Genomic DNA, 22452 nt, shown 5'->3' with positions numbered 1-22452 from the left:
TGTCATTTGAAACTTGAAAGTCTATATACTTCCCCTTGTCTTTCTTCTGTGCCATCGAGTTCATTTCAAACACTTGAAGAATACTTATTAGTTCTGTCAACTTCATCTTTGAAGTATCTTTCACTCTTTCAAGCGCCCATATTTTTCCATTGAATATTTTTGACAAGGATCAAAAAACCTTGTTTACAAGTCGCTCATTAGCAATCGGTTCTCCAAGGGTAAAAGCTTCAGTGGATAACTCTCGAAGAGGCTGATCATAAGCTGTAATAGTTTTATCTTCTTCTATCCTGAGGTTTTTGAATTTTGATTTCAGCAGCCTCATCCTTGTTCGTTTGACACTCTCCGTCCCTTCACAATGTTCTTGAAGAGTATCTCATGCATCTTTGGCAGTGACATATTCAGCAATAAGCCCAAACATCATTGTATCCATGCTTTAGAATATTGCATTGATCGCCTTAGCGTTAAAGCTGGAAATTTGTGCCTCCTTGGTGGTCCAAGCCGTTTCTGGTTTTATGATGTAATCACCATCCTTATCCACAATTTTTGGTGGAGTCCATCCGGTGAGAACGCTCTGCCATGCACGCTCATCCATCGCCTTGACAGTAAAATACATCCTAGTCTTCCATATGGCATAGTTTGTACCATCTAGAACTGGATGTTTGAGGAACGAGTTTGCTGTAGTAGATGAATTCATATTATTTCCTAAAATAATAATAACCAGGATCATTTATTAGTGTATCAAGATATGGCTTTGATCCCACTTTTAAGAAATAATTGGGTATAAAAAATATCAAATTCAGATGTTGTCACTAGATTTTGGGAACATCTGAAATAACATTTATCAGAAATATTAAAAAGCGTGAATAATTTAGCAATAAATAAATAAACACACACGATTATTTAAGCACAAGTAAAATATACTCGTGCAGTGTCTCAGTGCAAAAATTTTCATTAGAAAAATAATAAAAAGTTTTATAAAATCCTAAAACTAGTGAATCATTGTCAAAATAATTTTCTCAAAACATGTGAGAAAATAAATAATCAAAACAACTCCCTTAAACATTTATTCAAAGTAAAATGATGAAAACAAAGAAGGAGTTGATCCTTGACGCCAAAATATGAGAGCAACACATCTTCGATCACAATTCTTCAAATGCTCTCAAACCATCAAGGCAATCAAGTAATCTAGCACAAAAAAAATCTTCAAGGCTGAAAAAGGAGCTTTCGAATTGTTCTGAAATCTTGTCAAGGTTGCACGCTCAAGCTCTCTCTTAATCTCTTTGTACTCTTCTTCTATTTAAGCGTGTAAAACTTATCTCCAAAAGCCTTGATCTTGTTTTTTTAATTAAAGCTTGAATCTACAAAGATAAGAAAATAAATTAAGTTAGAATATAAAAATATATTATGATAAGTGCATAAAATCTCATATCAAATAATTAAGTAAATAAATCAATTGAATACAAGATAATTTTTATTTAAAATATCTCAATCAATTTAAAAACTTCAAGTCTAAGAAAGACAAAAGACGTAAATAAATCTTTTCAAAACTTTGAAGATATTTATGAAAATAAATATTCCTTTCATATACTATTATTATATCATAAAAAGGGAAAAATAAGATTTTTGGTCCAGTAACTTTACCCTCTTTGGGTTTTGGTCCATTAACTTTTCTGATGTGGGTTTTGGTACATTAACTTTGCATTTCAGTGTTTTTGGTTCAACTGCATACGTGTCAGCTTCTGATTGGTCCACGTCATAAGTCATGAACCAATCAAAAATTGACACGTATGCAGTTGGACTAAAAAACACTGAAAATGCAAAGTTAGTGTACCAAAACCCACATCGAAAAAGTTAATGGACCAAAACCAAAACATGAACAAGTTATTGGACCAAAAAACTTATTTTTCCTATAAAGAGTGAGCATCTCAAAAAAGATACATTTGTATGATCACTTCAAAATTACAAATCTCAATTTTATTAAATTTGCAATTTAAAATTTTTAAAAACTTCTAAAAATAGGCACTATATTTTTATATTTAATTAAATTAATATTTTTTATAATAAAATTTTGAAAACTTTTCTAAACAAAGAAATTAAAGAATCTGAGAGGACCCATTAAACAAGAAACAATAAAAATAAAATAAAAGGGGGAAAAATATAATGTTAATATATAAAATTTATCCATTAGAAAATATTATACATGAAAAATTACATATACACAAGAAGTACATAATATAATATTAGTGTGTCGTGCACGAATTGAGTGTTTTTATAATATTTTTTAATTAATTTGATTTATATTTAAATATAAGTAATATCATATATATTTATAAAAATTACCGATGAATTAAACTGCAATTTGAAATATTGAATTGAAAAAAAAAGTAATATCTTTAGATTCTATATCATATAAAGACAATTTTAGTAAAAAAATTGTTGTCATATTTTATCTAATAGACAAAGTTTTTATAGAGAGTTAATATTCACACTTTATTTTGTGTTATCTATACTCCAGTCTCCAATTCATATGCAAAATATGTGTTCAATTTACTCACAAGTAGAGTGCAAATAAAAAATAAAAATAAATATCAACTCCCTTCTTTATATATACTATATAGTATCGATATATACTAGATTAATCTCTCTCGAGCCATCGTTTTACTTCCCATACTTTTGTTTTTAATTTAATTTGTAGGCCTTTATAGTTAATTCCATCAATCACGCCACATAACCTTGCAATATTCACTTTGGACTTAAATACTTGTTATAAATTAATATTTTAATTTGTTGCCGGCCACTAGCAATTAGCAAAGACATAACATGATTCAGATCTCCCTTTGAAATGAAACGTCACTTTTTAAAAATATAATATTATATATTATACTTTTTTTTAAGAAAATATTTCTTGCTGCCCTTGTCGTGGAAAATAATGGCATAGAAACCTCAAAATATATATATATATATATATATATATATATATATATATATATATATATATAAATACAAAATTATGCATTTACATTTACCATTAATTTTTTTATATTATATATCCTCACTATTATAATTATAGTGATCCGTCCCGGAATCACTAAATAACCAAATCTTATGCATGCAATTATAACTTAAATAACAAAATCAAAGAAAAACTGCGGAAACTTAAATCAAATATTAACCCGGCAGAATACAACCGGTAAATAACTGAAACTCAAATAATAATAATGCAACCCAATCGAAAATCTAATACAAAAGGGTGAAGCCTAACTAATTAATACCGCTGGTACCAACTGAATTTCCAACTCTCCGATTGCCAACTACTCACTGGTCCCCGACCCTATGAAACTTGCAACTGCCTTATCGAATGGGATGTCCAATAAAATACACGGACGTGAGCAAATAATGCTCAGCATGGAGGTATGAGTATATACATGCTATGAATGAAAATACAAATGCATATGAATGGGTACCGGGAACCTATCATAGATAGAGCACTGCTCAGACAAAGGCATCATGGTATGTAGTACGTTGGACCATCGCATCAGGAGGCACTCCCATACCATAAATCCCGTGGATATAACCAGATCCAAAACTATGTTATCCATCCACAAAGCATTATGGGGCTGAGCGACTCCTCTACTGGTTATCTCAACGAAAATTACAGGTTCAATTCGCCAATGCGTGCAGCATAATATTTATGACATAATAAATGCACATATAATCAATGCCACATAAATCATGCAATCATAGAATAAGCATACTCAGCAACAATATTTCGGATAGTATGTTCATAGCTCAAATCATGCAACTCAAGCAACCTAGCAATCCCGGGTACTCAAGTCCAAGCCTATAAGCATATAATCAATATATCACTTATAGTTCACTAATAACCTTACTCACATAATCTAATCTGAGTCTAGTATTATATCTATGTCCGTCGTCAGCTCACTGATAGCGATAGCCCCAAAATTTGGGCACAACTCCGCTACAATCCCGACAGTGCTCCGTCGCCTCCTGGCCCTCAAGAAGAACACCTAAAAGCCCCTAAAATCTAACTAGAATGGAGAAGAAAGGAATTGGAATGAGCAAGAATGAGGCTCTCGGACCTCCTATTTATAGGCATAGATCGTATCGTCCGAACACTTCGGAGCTTCCGAACTCTAAGTCTAGCTTCCAAACTGATCGGACCCTCAGATCTTAAGGTTCGGATCATCCAATCCACCCGACAACTCGAACACTTCCGGATCACTTTCGAACGTCCTGAATCCGATTTTTCACTCCATTAATACATTTGAGAATTCCTTAATCATGTTTAGAAAGTAGATTAGCTTGATTAGTAGTCGGGCTACTACATTCTCCCCGTATTTAGAGAATTCATCTTCGAAATCAAGTTTTGGTCAAACTTGAGAATGTATTCTCAACAAGATTCTTGAAACCGCTGATAAATCCTAGATCTAAACCATAAAAAAATATATCTTTAATCAATCCAAAATGTCTTGTTGGAAACAACACTATCCATCCCTGCTGGAAAACAACAGTACTCAATAAATAGAACATAGAACTTAATCCAGTTCCATCCCTACATACCTCTGCCAAAGTATCGAAACTGGTGTTGGAAATCCTTCTCCAGTCAAGCATTTACTGACTGAAATTTTAGGATACTCTGAAAAATATGTAGTTCAAACTAGCAGACAAATCATCCCAACATCCCATGTTCGTCAATAGATACAAAATCCCTCTTATTACCATAGAATTTACCTTATGTATTACTGAGTAGTTGAATACAGTCTCTCTGGCATAACACTAATGTCTCCCAAAGCTGTTTCAAAATCCTAGCACCTTCCATGGTCCGAGTTATAATCATCGCTGGTCAAGCCTAAAAAACCTCAACCATCAAATTTCTTAGTCACATGGAAGAATTCAAGAGTGACAGTCTAATCACCCAATACTTGAGCAGATACACAAGAATAGTTTTTATCCTTGAATCCCCATAACTCACATGAGTATTTCCATCAAATCACACTAAGAAAAATCTTGAAATCCCAATGAATCTCGCTAAAGATTCTGACAATCTCGTCGCACCGTCAAGTAATTCCTTGCATCCTCGCCGATCACAACTCATCGGCAGTTTGATCAAGATAACTGATACTACACTATATCAAGATTCATCTGATATCTAATTTATACCCCAAGTAATCATTTGTGGTGTTGCCTATATGTACAATACCAAAATCCTCTCATCGTTTCTTGCAACCTTATTACTATCAATGCCGCCAAATAACACCATCATCAGATAGTACGAGTAGTCGTTCTAACTATTATCTTGGTACCATCTCATACCAAAAGAACTATATTGACTTGAAAATCTGAGTTACTGTAACATAAACATTTTGTGAAACTACAATCATCCATTGCCACTAATCACTGTTCACACTTGGAAACACACGGCTTCCCATAAAATCTTTTAGGTAATCTATGTTAACTATAATCTATTAATACCATATAGAAGGACTCGATACAACTGCACTGTATCACCTTTTTATGATCTATAACTGGTCCTGATAACCCAGTGTTAATCTACCATTGACAATCGTCTCCAATCTTTCCCATAGGCTAACTGTGTCCAAAAGTCCTTATCCCAGAGTCAAGACCTCTAAAAAAACTATTTCCTGGGAATAGAACCAAGTTACCCATACTACCATAGTTAAATCATTATATTATTTCTCCAAAAAGGTACCATCATTGAGAAAATGGCAAAGTCTCAGCCAAATTACCCTCATCATGATGACTTCGTTGTCCATCAAATTACCTCCTCTTCAGAGAAAAACATTCAGCTTCCTACTCTGAAATACAATCTATAGCACTCTTAGATATTCATGTCGGTTATTAAAATTTCTTGGTACTAATAATCTGAATCGAATAGTCACACCTGTCTCACAAATTACGACAATAGTCCCAGTATTTAAAACGTTAATACATAAATTCTCTTACTAGCAGAAGTAAGTCTTATAGAATTCCAACTACTCATATTGATACCTCGCAACTGAGACATCCAATACCTGCGAAATCTCCAAAACTTTGTCGAAACAGTCACGTCGATGGTCTAGCGCATCAAAATTGTAGTGACCCGCACTGTGATCACCTACTAATCAAAAAATTAAGCAATACATTTAACTTAATAAGACAATAATCAGAAATTAACAGCGAAAACCATAAACAACAATAAAAATATTGTTTACAACCATTATCGAATAACCAAGTGTATTAACCCAAATACAACAGAAACAAAATCTTAGACAAGCATCCCTGCTGGCCATCAACTTCCTAAGCTCTTCTGGAACCACCCGCCTCATCCAACCGCAGACCTGCCCCATGGAATAGGATTTTCAGACACAACAAACTACGGTACGTGAGAATAAAATGCTCAGTACGAGAGTATGAGTATACGGTATTATACGTGCATGTATGCAAATGAACTGGGTACCAAGACACTCAGGTCAAGAAACAAGCTCATAGACTGGGCCCAGGGTATATAGAACAATGCGCCCTCGTCTCAGGAGGTGTCTCATATACCCAATGAATAATGGTGACCTGATACTAGTACAAGTTTCCAACCATAATGGTGATCTGAGACAAGACTTACGTATCCAACCATTCACAACTCGTAGGGTGAGCGCCCTACTACTACTACAGGATATCTCAAAGATATGAGATCAATATGCTCATATATGCAACATATAGTCTTGAAATGATGTATCATATAAATCACGCAATCACATAACACATGCAAACACATAATACATGCATACTCAATCTGGATATCTAGAATAATATTTCTGTACCTCATAAACTAAGGCAAGCTATACCAGCTCTATGTCCAAGCCTACAGTCAGCACTACAATGCAAAATACTTATGCATTATAATCATATTCTAAAAGTCTTAACTAAGCTATAACATACTCCCTATTCACTATAAGGAACTAGAGATATACCTGCGTCCATCATCAGCCCACTGATGACGACTGCCCCAGAACTTGGGCACCTCTTCGCCGCAACCCCGGAGAACCTTTAAAACTCCCGAAGCGATCCTAGGAAGGCTAGAAACACCTCCAAAACACCTAGAAAGCCTAAGAACTGAGAGAGGAATTGAGAAATGGTGTGAGGAAAAGGAATCTCGGATCGAACTTTCGATCGATCCCGGTACTTGGGACCATGGTTTTTGATTTACCAAACACATCATTATTGTATACTCTTTCATATCTATAGCGCAACCCCCCCCCCCCCCCCCCCTAAAAACCCCAAGTTCCTTCCGTATGGAGCCACCTTCATATTTCTTACCAAGGAACACTTTGTGGAAGGTCCAGATCGGAAGCTCCGATCCTTTCTTCGGAGGCTCCGATCTCCCATGTGTCCAAACTTATTGACACAAATTAAGAGTGCATGGCCTAACACTGATTGGAAGCTCCGATCTCACTTTGGAAGCTCCGATCTTGACATAGCTTCCGAACTACCAACATTGCTTCCGAACTGATCGGAGGCTCCGATCCTGAGTTCGGAAGCTCCGAACTGTCCTTAGCCAGAATTTCATATCTTGTCCGATTAATTCCAAATTAAGCCCCTAATCCATTCTTAACCATTTTTACTTAATTAATCTTGTAAAATGGAGCCGGGCTATATTCAAAAAAATCTCTGGATAGTCTATACGCATACAGCTCTCAAGTTCCCAAGTGGCTTCTTCAGTGCCTCGGCGCTGCCACTGAACTAGAACAAGATGAATGATCTTGTTGCGTAAGACCTTATCCTTATGACCTATGATACGAAAAGGTCTCTCCACATTCGTTAAATTTGTATCCAACTGTACTTCATACGGCTGTATGATATGAGATTCATCTGCCACATACCGTCGTAATAGTGATACATAGAACACATCGTGGATACTTGACAAATATGGCGGTAACGCCAATCTGTAAGCCAAATATCCTACACTTTCCAGAATCTCAAATGGACCAATGAACCTAGGAGATATCTTACCCTTGAGACCGAATCTCAAGATCCTGCGAAATAGTGAGACTTTCAAAGAACACTTTCTCACCCACTTTAAAATGCAAAGGCTTGTGCTTAACATTCGCATAACTAGCCTGCCAATCCTGTGCAAGATTAATCCGTATTGATCTATCCAACAATATTAATATCCTGCAGGACTAAATCTGGTCCCTCTACCTGTCGCTCCCCCACTTCTTCCCAAAATAGTGGAGTACGACATCGTCTCCCATATAGCGCCTCAAATGGAGACATCCCAATACTGCGATGGTAACTGTTGTTGTACGCGAGTTCAATCAATGGCAACTGATCTTGCCAAGTTGGACCAAAATCCAAAGAACATGCTCGCAAAATGTCTTTGAGAGTACGAATCGTGCGTTCTGACTATCCGTCAGTCTCTGGGTGATATGCAGTACTCAAACTGAGAGTAGTACCCATAGCGCGCTGAATACTCCCCATTAACCTGGAAGTAAACCCGAGGTCTCGATCGCTAACTATTCTCACAGGCACTCCATGCAATCGAACAATCTCTTGGATGTACAAGCGAGTCATCCTGTCAAAACTGTAGTCCCGGTTATAAGGAATGAAATTTGTTGACTTGGTAAGTCGGTCCACCATAACCCAGATAGCATCACAATTCCTCGAAGATCCCGGTAAATGGGTCACGAAGTCCATCATGATCAACTCCCATTTCCACTCTGGAATAGGTAATCTGTGAAGCAATCCTCTAGGTCGTCGGTGCTCTACCTTGACCTGCTGACACACCAAACATCTCGAAACATACTGATACACATTTCTCTTCATTCCTTTCCACCAGAACCTAGTACGCAAATCCTTGTAAATCTTGTTGCTTCCTGGATGAATACTCAACTTAGAACGATGGGACTGGGATAAAATCTCCTCCCTCAAAGTATCATCCTCCGAAAAAAAATATGGCCAGAAAAACAGATAAAACAATCTGAATAATAGAGGAATCCAGACGTACTATCATCTCTGGCTAAATGAGCCAAACGCTGGGTCTTTGGGTCAGACATCTGATTATCTCTAATCCGAGAATACAAAGCTGGATCAGATAAAATCGCAAACATCTAAATACCTTGTATACCTTTCTTATGCTTGAAGGTATATCCTGAAGAACAACAATCTTCAATTGCACTGGTCACAGAACAGGTCTGAAGTGCGGACACTCGCACCTTGCGATTCAAAGCATCAGCAGTGAGATTAGCAGCTTCTGGATGATATTTAATTTTGCAATCATAATCTTTCGGCAAATCCATCCAATGTCTCAGTCTCATATTCAACTCTGCCTGAGTGAATAAATACTTGAAACTCTTATGATCTGTGAAAATCTCAAATCTCTCGAAATAGAGATAATGACGCCAGATCTTCAATGCAAAGACAATAGCTGCTAACTCGAGATCATTCACTCGATAATTGTTCTCATGAACTTTCAACTGTCTAGAGGCGTATGCAATCATATGTCCATTCTGAGTCAGGACACATCCCAGTCCCTAAAGAGAAGCATCAGTGTAAACCACATACCATCCAGATCCAGACGGTAAAGCCAACACAGGCGCAGAAGTCAACTGCCTACGAAGCTCACAAAAATTATCTTCACATTCTGAGGACCACTCAAAATTCACGCCCTTCCATGTAAGTTGTGTCAAAGGTCGAGATAGCTGCGAGAAATTCGCAATAAAGCAACGATAATATCCTGTTAGACCCAGAAAACTACGGATCTCAGCTTTCGTCGTTAGACGCGACCAGTTCATTGCAGACTCAATCTTGCTCGGATCTAAAGAAACCCCAACCCTGGATATAATTTGGCCAAGAAACACCACCCAATCTAGCCAGAACTCACACTTACTCATCTTAGAGTATAATTGTCTTTCCTTCAAAGTCTGCAACACAAAACTAAGAAGATACGCGTGTTCACTTACATCATGTGAAATATACTAAGATATCGTCAATGAACAAAACAACAAACTTGTCCAGAAATTCCCGGAATACTCGATTCATCAAGTCCATGAATACATCCGGTAAATTAGTCAACCCAAATGGCATTACTAGGAATTCATAATACCCATACCTAGTCCTCAATGCTGTCTTAGCTATATCCTGATCTCGGACTCTCATCTGATGATATCCAGATCTCAAATCAATCTTTGAGTAAACCAAAGTACCCTGCAACTGATCAAATAAATCATCTATACGAGGAAAAAGATACTTATTCTTGATTGTTACCCTGTTCAACTGTCGATAGTCAATGCGCAGATGCATAGACCCATCCTTATTTTTCACGAACAGAACAGGTGCTCCCCAAGGAGAAACTCTATGATGAATGTAACCCTTGTCCAACATATCCTGAAGCTGCTGTTTCAACTCACACATCTCTGCTGGAGCCAAACGATACGGCGCTCGAGAAATAGGCGAAGTCCCTAGCATCAACTCAATACCGAACTCAACTTCGCACACTGGAGGAAATCCTGGAATCTCATCTGGAAACACATCTGGGAATTCATTCACAACTAGTATATCTTCGATACCAACACTTCTAGCTGATGTAACAACTGCATAGATGAAGTAGCCTTCCAGACCAGATTCCAAAGCTCGACAAGCTTTCATAGCGGAAACCAAAGGAATCTGAGGTCGTGCTCCCTCACCATAGAAGAACCAACTGTCATCATCAAACGGATAAAATTTTACCAATCTCTGGTAACAATCCACTGAAGCTCGGTGTGTAGTTAACACATCAATTCTCAGAATGCAATCAAAATCCTCCATTGCTAATATCATGAGATTGGCCATCAAAATATTCCCTTCAAACTCTAAAGGACAACCAAACACTAAAAGCTTAGCCGACTCATATTGTCCCATCGGAGTAGAGACAACAACCACTGTGAGACCTCGGTTCTAAACAATAATTAAGCATAAAAGATATCTAACCAATAAAAGCGATTTAAATTTTTTTAAGAGAATGCCTCGCGCTCGCGCGAGATGTTGTCTCGCACGAGAGCAGGAAGCGCATCCAGAGCCCTGGCTGAAGGCTCGCGCGCACGCGAGATACATCTCTTGCGCGCGCGCGGGCTAACAAATCTGAGCCCCTGGAATTACCTCGCGCGCGCGCTTTTAGCATGCATTCAAATACATACACAAAATGGGGTGTAGAGAATACACGCAAAATCAAAACATGCTTTCATAAAGCCTAAGCTCAACAAGGAGTCTAGATCGATAAAATTCCAAACATGCTTCGATTCTACACTAGGATCCGAATACAGGACAAGTTCGAATTACAAAACATAGCAAGTTCGAGTTCTAACATGCTTCAATCTTAAAATATAAACATGTTGATTCGACTTCTAAACCGAGTCCCACCACTAACTCTCCCTCTTGATGCTAACCAGGTCTTCGCTGACTTGATCCTGCCCCACCTGTTGCCAAGTACACAACAAGAAATAAGTAATCAAGAACTCAATAAATATTTATTTTTTTTTTAAAAGGAGGCTCGCGCGCCCGCGCCTATGCCTCGCAAAACCCAGCGCGCCCGCGCTCATACCTCGCAAAGAGGCCGCGCTCCCGCGCCAACAACCGCGCGCCAGCGCCGTCCCCTCGCCCAGAAAGGTTAAGGCACTGAAATAAACTCAATCAAAACTTAAACACTTGCATTAAGAGTATTTGACATTCCAATAACAATACAAGAAAGGTTTAGGGAAGGGCAACATTCAATTCAATAGCACCTACATCGTTTCTTGCTTACAAAACATATATGAGAAGTTCGAATGACTAAACATGATCGCAAAACATAACTAGGTTGACATGCTGATTCGGCTTCTAAACGAGTCTCACTTCTATCTCTTGCTCTGGACGCTAACCAGGTCTATGCTGACTTGATCCTGCCCTTCCTGTTGCCAAGTACACATACAAAACAAAGCAACAGCCGGATAACCGGTGAGAATGGTAATCCCAGTAAAAGCAACATATCAAGTAATGAATATAAAACATGCTATCAAACCACATATTCAAGTCGAAGTTAATGATATGCATGTCTTTAAAACCAGGATATCGAATCTGATAAACACGGGAGTATTGCTCTGCTTTTGGGATCCCGAGGATGAGATCACGTAACGACTCACCGACTCTCCCAATCGAGGTGGTGCCACGTATCCCACTCCTCTAGACTTTGAGCAACCATAATGAGTATGCTAGCACTAGGTGAAATACTACAACCTAGGCCACTCAATCATAGTTCCCAAACGTCTAACAAAAAGGGTGGTTCTGCCCGCTGAAATCAAAGTAGGCTCAAGATGAATGCATAACAGAAACATAAACGTAAGCCACATAACAAAAACTCAATCAATCAACAAATACAAGTTCCACGTGCTAGAACAATTATCAATGCAATATGTGATTTAAAAAGGGGAAACTCGAGAACCAACAGTCCCGAGTATGCTATCCCGCTACGATGACTGCTTTTACCTTTCAATGCAGTAGTTCCAACTCTGGATAAGCTACAACAAAAGGTTTAATCAACAACTAAACAATCCAACAACAAAGGCAACGGTTCAAGGTAATCTCTTTACCATTCTTCGTCCAATTCTCGACCACCAATGCTGCTAACACAGGGCTTGACAACTCCAAACGAATCTGTTCAGATACAATCAAAGATCAATTACCATGATCGACTTACAAGCCAAGTTCAACAACTTCAAAAACGATTCAAATCTCCAAAACTCAAACCGACGGCATAACGGCTATAACTGAACAAACCGACAACGCAGACAGCAGTTCAATAGAGATATAACCTCATAAAAATTCTAAGACAACCAAAACAAAGCAACCCCATCAATCTCAAAATCCACATTTTCGAAAATGGCTTCCAAAAATCATAACAAATCCGAACGTCGCTCTAATTCAAAACCGATAGATAATAAACGATCAGAACTCTGTCTAGAACAACATACTCGAATCTAGAACGATTCTAACAACATCCAAAAACTAGAATGTATCCGATCGTAGAAAAACTTACGATATAACAGAGCTCTCACTGCAGTGATCGATAATCTGCCTTCAGAAATAAATTCCAACGGCCGGATTGAGCTCGGACTGAAATCTGGAAGCTTGGAAAAGGTTGGAGGCGTCTTCAATGGAGCTCACGGTTTGGAGGAGGAAGAAGAAGACTTTGTCAACAAAATCTAAGTGTAGATAATATATAAAAATCAATATTTGCGTTTTAGTCCCTGAAATTTCCAAAATTTGCAAAAAGGACCCTGATCAAAATCAAACCGGCTCGAGAACTCTGTAATCTCTGATTAACTCAAATAAACTCATTTAAGATAAAAACAGGGCATTACAGAAACATAAAACATTAAGCCATATAATAACACTCAATCAACAACAAAATACAGGTTTCACATGCTAGAACAAGTATTGATGCTAATATGTGATTTTAAGGGAAACTCGAGAACCAACTGTCCCGAGTATGCTATCCCGCTAACAATAACTGCTTTTACCTTTCAATGAAATAGCTCCAACTCTAGATAAGCTACAATAAAAAGGTTATATCAGAAACTATACAACCTAACAATAATATCGGCTCAAGGTAATCTCTTTACCGATTCTTCGTCCAACTCTTAGACGATCAACTGCTGCTACTCTGTCTCGACAACTCCAAACGAATCTGTACGGTGACAAAAAAAGTTCAACAACAATGAACAAACCCAATGCCCAAAGTTCTACAACTCAAACACACTTCAAAATCCTCAAAACTCAAACCGGCGGCATATCAGCTATAAATGATCAAACCATAAATACAAACAGCAGTACAACATCGATAACAACTCATAACAATTCTAAGATCACCACAAAAGCTCAAACCCAACAAATCTCAAACCCAATTTTTGAACAAAGGCTTCCAAAAATCATAACAATTCCGAACAACGCTCAAATTCAAAACCGACTGAGAATAAACGATCAGAACTCTGCCAAGAACAACATACTCGAAACTCAATCGATTCTAACAACATCCAAAAAACAAAACGTATCTGATCGGAGAAATACTTACGGTATAACGGAGCTCTTGTTGCCGTGATCGCTAATCTGCCTTTAGAAATAAATTCCAACGACCGGATCGAGCTCGGACTGAAATCTAAAAGCTCAAAACTTGCATTTTGCTCTCTAATGGAGGTTGAAGTCGTGAAGGAGGAATGGAGGAGAAGAAGGAGACTATTCCCAAGTCAATCAAGTAATAGAAAATATATTAAACTCAAATTTTGCACTTTAGTCCCTAAAATTTCCAAAATTTTCAAAATAAACCCTGATAAAAAACAAGTTGGCTCTTGAACTCTGGAAACTCTGATTATCTCAAATAAGCTCAATTAAGATAAAATCGGGGCGTTACAACCATTGCGTCTAGAGATATGTATGGTAACTTATTTCTTTTAACAAAGCGTGCAAAAATGAAAGAATGAGATGCACCAGTGTCAATGAGTACAAAAGTAGATATATCAAATAACAAGAACGTATCCACTATGATTTTCTTATTCTCATCCACTGTCTGATCATACCTCAAGGCAAACACTTGACTGGAGGTACGAAGTTTCAGATTAGAACCTCCTGTCGACTATCCCTGTGGCCTCTGCTGTACTGATGCCTAAGAACCAGAACCAGCTCCCTTGGCCTGTGGACAATCCTTATTCAGGTGACCAATCTCCCTACAACAGAAACATGCCCCTGAAAACTTCTGGCACCTGTTAGTAGGATGACTCCCACCACACTATCTGCAAGGGCCCTGATTTTCCTTCCAAAGAGCATCACCTTCCCGGATCCTAAGGAAGAAGAAGTAGAACCAGACTTTTTGAAAGACTGAGCACGGGGACCCAAGGAACTCACGGGTCTAGACAAGAAAAAAGATTTGTTACGATGGATGTTGTCCTCTGTTTGGTGACATCGACTCACTAATCCCTCGTAAGCCATGTCATCTCCCACAGCAACTCGATCGTGTATCTCCAGATTAAGGCCTTGGAGAAATAGATTGTACTTCGCCTCGCTATCTGAAATCTGGGGGCAATAGGGCAGCAACTCAAAGAACTTCAACTGGTACTTATCGATTGACATCGATCCTTGCCTCAAACCCAGAAACTCTCTTGTCTTCGCCTGCCGGAGTGCAGGAAGAAAATATAGCTTATGAAAAACTGTGCGGAACTCTTCCCAAGTAGCTACTCCTTGAGCAGAAATAAAGGGTGGAGATGCATAATTCCACCATTTTCGAGCTCGCCCTTCTACAAGGAACTCAAGAGTCTCCATCTTCTGCTCCTCAGTGCATCGAAACACCCGGAAACAGACCTCCATACGCCGCAGTCGGTTTTCCACATCCTCCAGTGACTCTCCTCCGACCAAAGGTTTAGGACCCATCTGCATGAACCTATGCATAATGAAACGCCTGCGATCATCATGGCAATGGTGATGATGGTCCCACGATTCCCTTGATCGTCCTGATCACCCCAGCGTCCACCTACGTTGTCATGGATACTTTCGTCACCATATCCCGCCATCTAAACGTTGATTAAAGGTTAATCCCAATAAAAAAATCTAGATCCCAAGATTATATGCATGCTCTGATACCATAAATGTAGTGACCCGCACCGTGATCACCTACAAATGAGAAGCTTAAGCATGCATTTAACTTAATAAGACAATAATCAGAAATTAACAGCGAAAACTATAAACAACAATAAAAATATTGTTTACAACCATATCAAATAACCAAGTGTATTAACCCAAATAAAACAGAAACAAAATCTGAGACAAGCATCCCTGCTGGCCATCAACTTCCTAAGCTCTCCTGGAGCCACCTGCCTCATCCAATCGCATACCTGCCCCATCGAATAGGGTTTCCAAACACAACAAAGTATGGGATGTGAGCATAAAATGCTCAGTACGAGAGTATGAGTATACGGTATTATATGTGCATGTATGCAAATGAACTGGGTACCAAGACACTCAGATCAAGAAACAAGCTCATAAACTGGGCCCAGGGTATATAGCACGCTGCGTCGTCGCCTCAGGAGGTGGCTTATATTACCAGTAGATAATGGGGACCTTATACTAGTACAAGTGTCCAATCATAATGATGACCTGACACAAGACTTACTATCCAACCATCCACAACTCGTAGGGTGAGCGCCCTACTACTACAGGATATCTCAAAGATATGGGATCAATATGCTCATTTATGAAACATACAGTCATAACATGTTGTATCATATAAATCATGCAATCACATAATACATGCATACTCAATCTGGATATCTTGAATAATACATCTGTACCTCATAAACTAAGGCAAGCTAGACCAACTCTATGTCCAAGCCTACAGTCAGCACTACAATGAAAAATACTTATGCATTATAATATTATTCTAAAAGCCTTAACTAAGTTATAGCATACTCCCTATTCACTAAAAAAATCTAGAGATATACCTGTGTCCGTCGTCAGCCCAGTGATAACGACTGCCCCAGAACTTGGGCACCTCTCCGCCCCAACCCCGGATCACCTTGCCAACTCCTGGAGCGAGCCTAGGAAGGCTAGAAACACCTCCAAAACACATAGAAAGCCTAAGAACCGAGAGAGGAATTGAGAAATGGTATGAGAAAAAAGAATCTCGGATGGACTTTTTATAGGCAACGATCGGACGCTCCGATCACATGATCGGAAGCTCCAATCTCCGCATGACTGCCAGGTTGCGGAAGGTCCAGATCGGAAGCTCCGATCCTTTCTACGATGGCTCCGATCTCCCATGTGTCCAAACTTCTTGACACAACTTAAGAGTGCATGGCCTAACACTGATCGGAAGCTCCGATCCTGATGTAGCTTCCGAACTACCAACATTGCTTCCGAACTGATCGGAGGCTCCGAACTGTCCTTAGCCAGAATTTCATATATTGTTCGGTTAAATCCAAATTAAGCTCATAATCCATGCTTAACCATTTTTACTTAATTAATCTTGTAAAATGAAGCCGGGCTGCTACAAATAGACACCCAGGAAATCAGTGACAATAATCTCGATGGACTCAAAACTGTAGGACTCAGCTATTGTGGGGACCTCGGGTACTAATCTCATCTTACGGAACAATTAAAAATAACATAATGATTAAAAGATAATCAAATCAAGCAAAAGAAATTTATTTTTTTCTAGGTATCTCGCTCGAGCGAGCATATATTGTGCTCGAGCGAGAAAAAGGCTCAGGTCCAGCCCCCTCCTGGCTCGCTCGAGCGCACCCACCGGCGCTCGAGCGAGCTAAGCTCTGTCCAACCTTCCGAAATTCTGCCTTTTGCTGTCCAAAATAATGATTGTTGATATATTTGCAGCTATAACAACTCAAATATGCATAAGAACATGATTAAGACATGGTATACATGCAAGAACTAGCTTGGACAAGATGTTCAACATATTTATTCATCTACATCTTCACAAGGTTGCTACAAATGCACAAGTTTAGATTCAACTATCAACTACTAGGTTCATTCAATTCCTTAACAAAATATACATATGCTAAACTTATTCAAAACACATCACTTGACAGCAACACAACATCTAAACCCGAGTCTCCACGTGCTAAATCTCTCTCCCGAGCTACCCATGACATCTTTGACTAGCTCCTGTTCCATCTATTGTCATGCACACATACAAAACAAGACAGCAGCCGAATAACTCTGGTGAGAATATAATTCTCAGTATAATCGACATAAACATGCATTAAAAATATAATCTCAATTCAAGCTATAACGTAAATAGAACGCATATTTAGTAAAGAAAATTGATCCTCGAGAATCATATCTGATCTCGGCCTCAAGATTTATAACCGGTCTTGAAAATCAAGATTCATAACCGATCTTGATCTGGATATATCCAAACTTCGTAGATCATAACTGACTCATCATCGAAGGTAAACAATATAATTCAAATATCCATTTACCTGAGATGGATTTTAGTTCAAATTCAATCAATAACATATATTTAAACAAGTATGTGATTTTTGAGCAACTCAAGACTCCTCGGCTCGAGTTACAAATCCCTTCTATAAATGTCATCTTATACCTTTTGTTTCTTTTGGATTGTAGAGGTTCCAAGTCCGGATATTTTACAACACAAATTACATATCAAAATCTGATCAACTTCACCATTAAATATTCAACAAAAATTACTTCAAACCTTGGTCAATTCTATCTCGGTTCGAATACGGAATTCCTGAGCTCGTCCACTTCAATACCAATCTGAAATATAATGATCATGAGCTAGAAATATCAGAAATGAAATCATATCATGTTCAGCTCAAACCACCTCAACTCAAACTCGATCAAACTCTTGAACCGACGGTGTAACGACACAATTTCGGTAACCAAAACAGAAATATATCAAATCTAACAATAAAATCTACTTCAAATACACAACATATCAGCAGTATATCATCAATAAACCAGTATATCAGAAGGTGTAAATCTTGAACACAAGCTGGAAAATCATAATAACTTAATATGTTGTCCGTTCTTCGATCCGATTTCGATATAACAATACGTATCAATTCAAGAACATGAATTCATGCTTAAATTCTGATTCCCCCAACATCAAGATTTCAAAATCTGTTGTAAAATAGAAATACTTACATCACCTCGAAGCTCTTGCAACAAGGATCGCAGAACTATGCCCGGATTAAAAATCGAACGGCCGGATCTTGAACTATGAAAGTTTGAAAATTAAATTGGACTTGAATTCTGAATTTTGGGAGATACTTGACCGGCTAAATCGGTGTGATATAAATCTACTGGCAAGCGTACCAGGTCAAGTAATAGTAAAGTGGACAGAGAGTCCAAGTATCGATCCCACAGGGACTGCAGTCAATTCTCAAGAATTAATTATTTTACTTAATCTAGACAAAATAATAGAAGGATTTTGAATTAAATAAAATAAGAATATAAAATAAAAACTAATTAAGAAATAAGAATAAAAATAAATGAAGATAAAAATAATTAAGACAAAGACAACCAAGACACACGTAGGTACCGAACAAATTTTGTAACATGTAGTCGATTTAGGACTCAGATTTAATCTTAATTCACGGGAATTCTCCTAATTTGTTCAAAGGTCTATTTCTAGAACAATCAAACCTATTCAAATATTGATGAACTAATCTTTAGTAATTCTAATCAAATTTGAATGCATTAAATATTTGTGAAAATTCAGTTTACACCTAAACCACACACTGAAACCGAATTCTATTTCTAGTCGGTTTTACAATATGTTAATTATCAGAGTGATCAAAATCAAAACCTCCTCTGTCGATTTGGAATTGATTAACATGCAAGCAAACAGTTGATCAGACTATTCACAAGATAAATATAAATCTGACAATCAATAAAATAAAATCAACTCTAAAAAATCCCAAACAAACATCCAAGTTTTCTACATGAATTTGTTCGGCCCAATCACGCCGTCTTGGTTGAAAATAAACTACTCAATAATTAAAAACAATAATTCAAAAATAAAAATAAAAAAAGAAAAGAAAGAAGAAATCTTCTCTCCCAAGCCTTGTAGCCGCCTCCTCTTGCGTTGTCTGCGCTCTGGAGCTTCCGAAACCCTAAAAAATATGTTATATCTTCTATATATATGGTCCGGGACGCCTACCAGTTAATTTCCTCTCAAAATAAGGATTTTTCGGAACACATATGACCCCTGAACACGCGCGCGCACGCGGCATAGGCCTCGCACGCGCGCAGCACATAAAAACAGAAGGCTGTACGTCGGACTCGTACGCGCGCGAGCTTGATTCTCGCGCGCGCGCAGTACAAAAAATCTGCGCCGAGCGACAAGTTTCAAAAATTCATATCTCGAGATCTAGCCGTCGGATTGAGCTGAAATTTGGACAGCAGCTTCAAAACATCTTTAAATTTAATCTGAACGGTGGAGATTGGATTTCAATTTATCTAAAATTAAATATGATTTTTCGATCAAGGCTGCTCCGTAATTCACTCTTCAAAAATCCATTTTCCTACAAAATTAACCCAAGGAGTGAAATACACACACATGCACTAAAACACATAAAAACACATAAAAATAATATGAATGCACACAAAATAGACATAAAAATAACATGAAATAATGCATACAAAATGCACTTATCAATACTCACGTTTCTTGGCTGAAGAATCTGATTAGTAACATCAATATACACGTATATAAGCTTATCATTCCATGTGTCCCACTCAAATTCAAGAAATTGCAATTTGGCCCCCGAAATCTTCACTATTTGCAATTTAGTCCTCGGCCCTCTTTTTAATTCAATTTCAATCCTAAATAATTTTAAAATATTATAATTTAATTCTAAACTCCAAAAATTCTCAAATTAAATATTCTCGGATTAAAATTAATAATCTCTGATTAAATCAAATAATCTCGGGCCTTACATTTCTCCCCCTCTAAGATATGATTTCATCCTCGAAATCGCATGAAATATGTATAGAAATAAGATAAAGAAATAATGGAATGCTGAATAATAATTAGACTCACATCAATGAAATAGTTCTAGAAATCTCTGTCTCATATCATCTTCAGTCTTCCATGTAGCTTCTTCAATTCCATGTCGACTCCACTGAACTTTGACTAAATGAATTGCCTTGTTTCTGAGTTGTTTTTCTTTATGATCAAGAATCTGAATAGGCTATTCAAAATAACTCAGAGTCTCGTCAAGTTTTGCTTCATCAAGTTGAAGAATATGTGATATATCGGGCCGATACTTCTGAAGCATAGAAACATGGAATACATCGTGAATTCCAGATAGAGATGGAGGCAATGCAAGTCGATAAGCAAGAACGACTATCTTCTCCAGAATTTCATACAAACCGATAAATCTTGGAGATAATTTTCCTCTTCTGCAAAATCTGATAGTACCTCTGAATGGAGAAATCTTCAAGAATACTTTGTCTTCCTGCTCAAAAGATAGTGGTCTGTGTCTAACATTTGCATATCTGGCTTGTATATGCTAAGCTGTTTTCATTCTCTGCTGAATAAACTTCACTTTTTCAGTCATCTCTCTAACCATATTTGGCCCAAGTTAAGGTGCCTCATAAACATCATCCCAATACAGAGGATATCTTCACTTCTTCTCATACAACGCTTCAAATGGAGTCATCTCAATACTCGTATAATAACTGTTATTATATGAGAATTCCACGAGTGGTAATAAATCTTTCCAAGCAGTGTTAAAATCTAACACCACAACTCTAAGCATATCCTCAAGTGTCTGAATAGTTCGTTCTGAATGTCCGTCAGTTTGAGAATGATATGCAGTACTCAAGTATAAACGAGTACCTAGAGCTTGCTGCAGGCTGTGCCAAAAGTGAGATGTGAATCGAGGTTCTCGATCAGATACGATAGACTTTGGCACTCCATGCAATCTGACCACTTCTCTAACATAGATCTCTACCATCTAGTCATGTCTGTATGTCATCTTATATGGAATAAAGCACGCTAACTTCGTCAATCTATAAATAATCACCCAAATGGCATCACAACCTCGGGATGAACGTGGTAGCTTTGTAACGAAATCAATAGAAATATGATCTCACTTCCATTCAGGAACAGATAAGCTATGCAATAAACCACCCGGTTTCTTCCTTTCGGCCTTCACTTTTTGACAATTCATACAACGAGATACATATTCAGTGACATCAGACTTCATCTATTTCTAGCAGTACTGGTTTTTCAAATCATTGTACATCTGTCTGCCACCAGGATGAACACTGAATTTACTGCTATGTGCTTCTTTCAATATCTTCTATCTCAAATCAGAAACATCTGGAACAACAATTTTGTTATTCACATATAAAACATTATCATCCCTAACCTGATATTCAGATTGATGCCTTGATCTGACCATCTCGACAGACCTTTGAATACTCTTATCTTCTTTCTGTGCTTCTTTGATTCGAATTAACAGCTCTGGTTCAGCTCGAATAGCACAAACTCTCATCGGTCTTATATCTGTCTCAAATATCCATCTAGAATTGCAACAATCTTCTATCAAGCTAAACACACCTATAGTAGATAAGTATAGAGCACATACCTTCCTACTCAGTGCATCTGTAGCGGAATTCGATTTTCCTGGATAATATTTGATTTCGCAATCAAAATATTTCAATAAGTCTAGCCATCTCCGTTGCCTCATGTTCAGTTCAGACTGCGAAAACAGATATTTCAAGCTTTTATGATCAGAATAAATCTCAAAATTCTCACCATAAAGATAATGTCGCCAAATCTTCAATGCTAATACAATGGCGTCCAATTCAAGATCATGGATTGGATATCGAATCTCACGTGGCTTCAGCTGTCTCGAGGCATAAGAAATAACATGTCCTCGCTGCATA

The 22452-nt window shown here is 37.8% G+C and overlaps 1 protein-coding gene across 1 annotated transcript; it reads right to left on the bottom strand.

Annotated features, from left to right (window-relative positions):
- Positions 1-433: 433 nt before the first annotated feature.
- LOC140877466 (uncharacterized) lies at positions 434-15444 on the bottom strand. Its single transcript, XM_073281001.1, has 6 exons — positions 14989-15444; positions 10862-10947; positions 10581-10711; positions 10279-10532; positions 9770-9935; positions 434-702 (listed from the first exon to the last, which is right to left on the bottom strand). The coding sequence occupies exons 1-6, from the start codon at positions 15442-15444 to the stop codon at positions 434-436; spliced, it is 1362 nt and encodes a 453-aa protein (XP_073137102.1).
- Positions 15445-22452: the final 7008 nt, after the last annotated feature.

This window comes from Henckelia pumila, chromosome 2, assembly GCF_033568475.1.
Source record: "Henckelia pumila isolate YLH828 chromosome 2, ASM3356847v2, whole genome shotgun sequence".
Lineage (NCBI taxonomy): Eukaryota > Viridiplantae > Streptophyta > Magnoliopsida > Lamiales > Gesneriaceae > Henckelia > Henckelia pumila.
Note: the sequence above shows the minus strand (reverse complement) of the source record. Positions and strands in the feature narration are given on the sequence as shown.

Bases quoted from the DNA above. Each gene is read 5' to 3' on its own strand.
- LOC140877466 (XM_073281001.1), bottom strand. From the start codon at position 15,444: ATGGGTCCTAAACCTTTGGTCGGAGGAGAGTCACTGGAGGATGTGGAA. The intron at 10,948-14,988 runs GTGAGTCGATGT...ATTATTGTTTAG, and splicing joins ACATGGCTTACGAGGGATTA to AACCGAGGTCTCACAGTGGT. The intron at 9,936-10,278 runs GTAACAATCAAG...TTTGTGTTGCAG, and splicing joins ACTATCGACAGTTGAACAGG to ACTTTGAAGGAAAGACAATT.